General features: G+C 51.5%; 1 protein-coding gene across 1 annotated transcript in view; it reads right to left on the reverse strand.

Annotated features, from left to right (window-relative positions):
- The window catches only part of ARRDC3 (arrestin domain containing 3), a 12,878-nt gene extending 12,546 nt beyond the window's left edge, over window positions 1–332 (reverse strand). The window contains exon 1 of the mRNA XM_009636091.2: window positions 1–332. This exon is cut by the window's left edge and continues 16 nt beyond it. Coding sequence (XP_009634386.1) covers window positions 1–261 — 261 coding nt within the window. The 5' untranslated portion in view covers window positions 262–332.
- Between the last annotated feature and the right edge of the window lie 35 nt (window positions 333–367).

Here is a 367-nt window from a genome sequence, read left to right on the forward strand (position 1 = left end):
GATGTCCTTGTGGTTGAAATACTCCACTTCTTCGGTGTAGTTCTGCGTGTAGGCGGTGTTGGAGCCGGCGTTCCGCGACTCGGTCCAGCGCACCTTGGCGTGTCCCCGGGCGTGGATTTTGAGGGATTTCACCCTGATTTCCCCCGTCACTTCTAAGCTGACCCTTCCTGAGACCGTGTCCCCGCTGGAGTAGACGGGGACGTTGCTGTCATTCAGACAGTCAAAGCTTATGGTCAAACTCTTCACCTTCCCCAGCACCATGATTAGCAAAGCGTAGAAAAATAGACTGTAAGAAAGAAAGAAAAAAGAAAAAAAAAAAAAATAAAATAATAACCCCCCCAAAGCGGCTGCGGGCGCAGGGGGAGGG

Source organism: Egretta garzetta, unplaced genomic scaffold (assembly GCF_000687185.1).
Source record: "Egretta garzetta isolate BGI_Z169 unplaced genomic scaffold, ASM68718v1 scaffold433, whole genome shotgun sequence".
Lineage (NCBI taxonomy): Eukaryota > Metazoa > Chordata > Aves > Pelecaniformes > Ardeidae > Egretta > Egretta garzetta.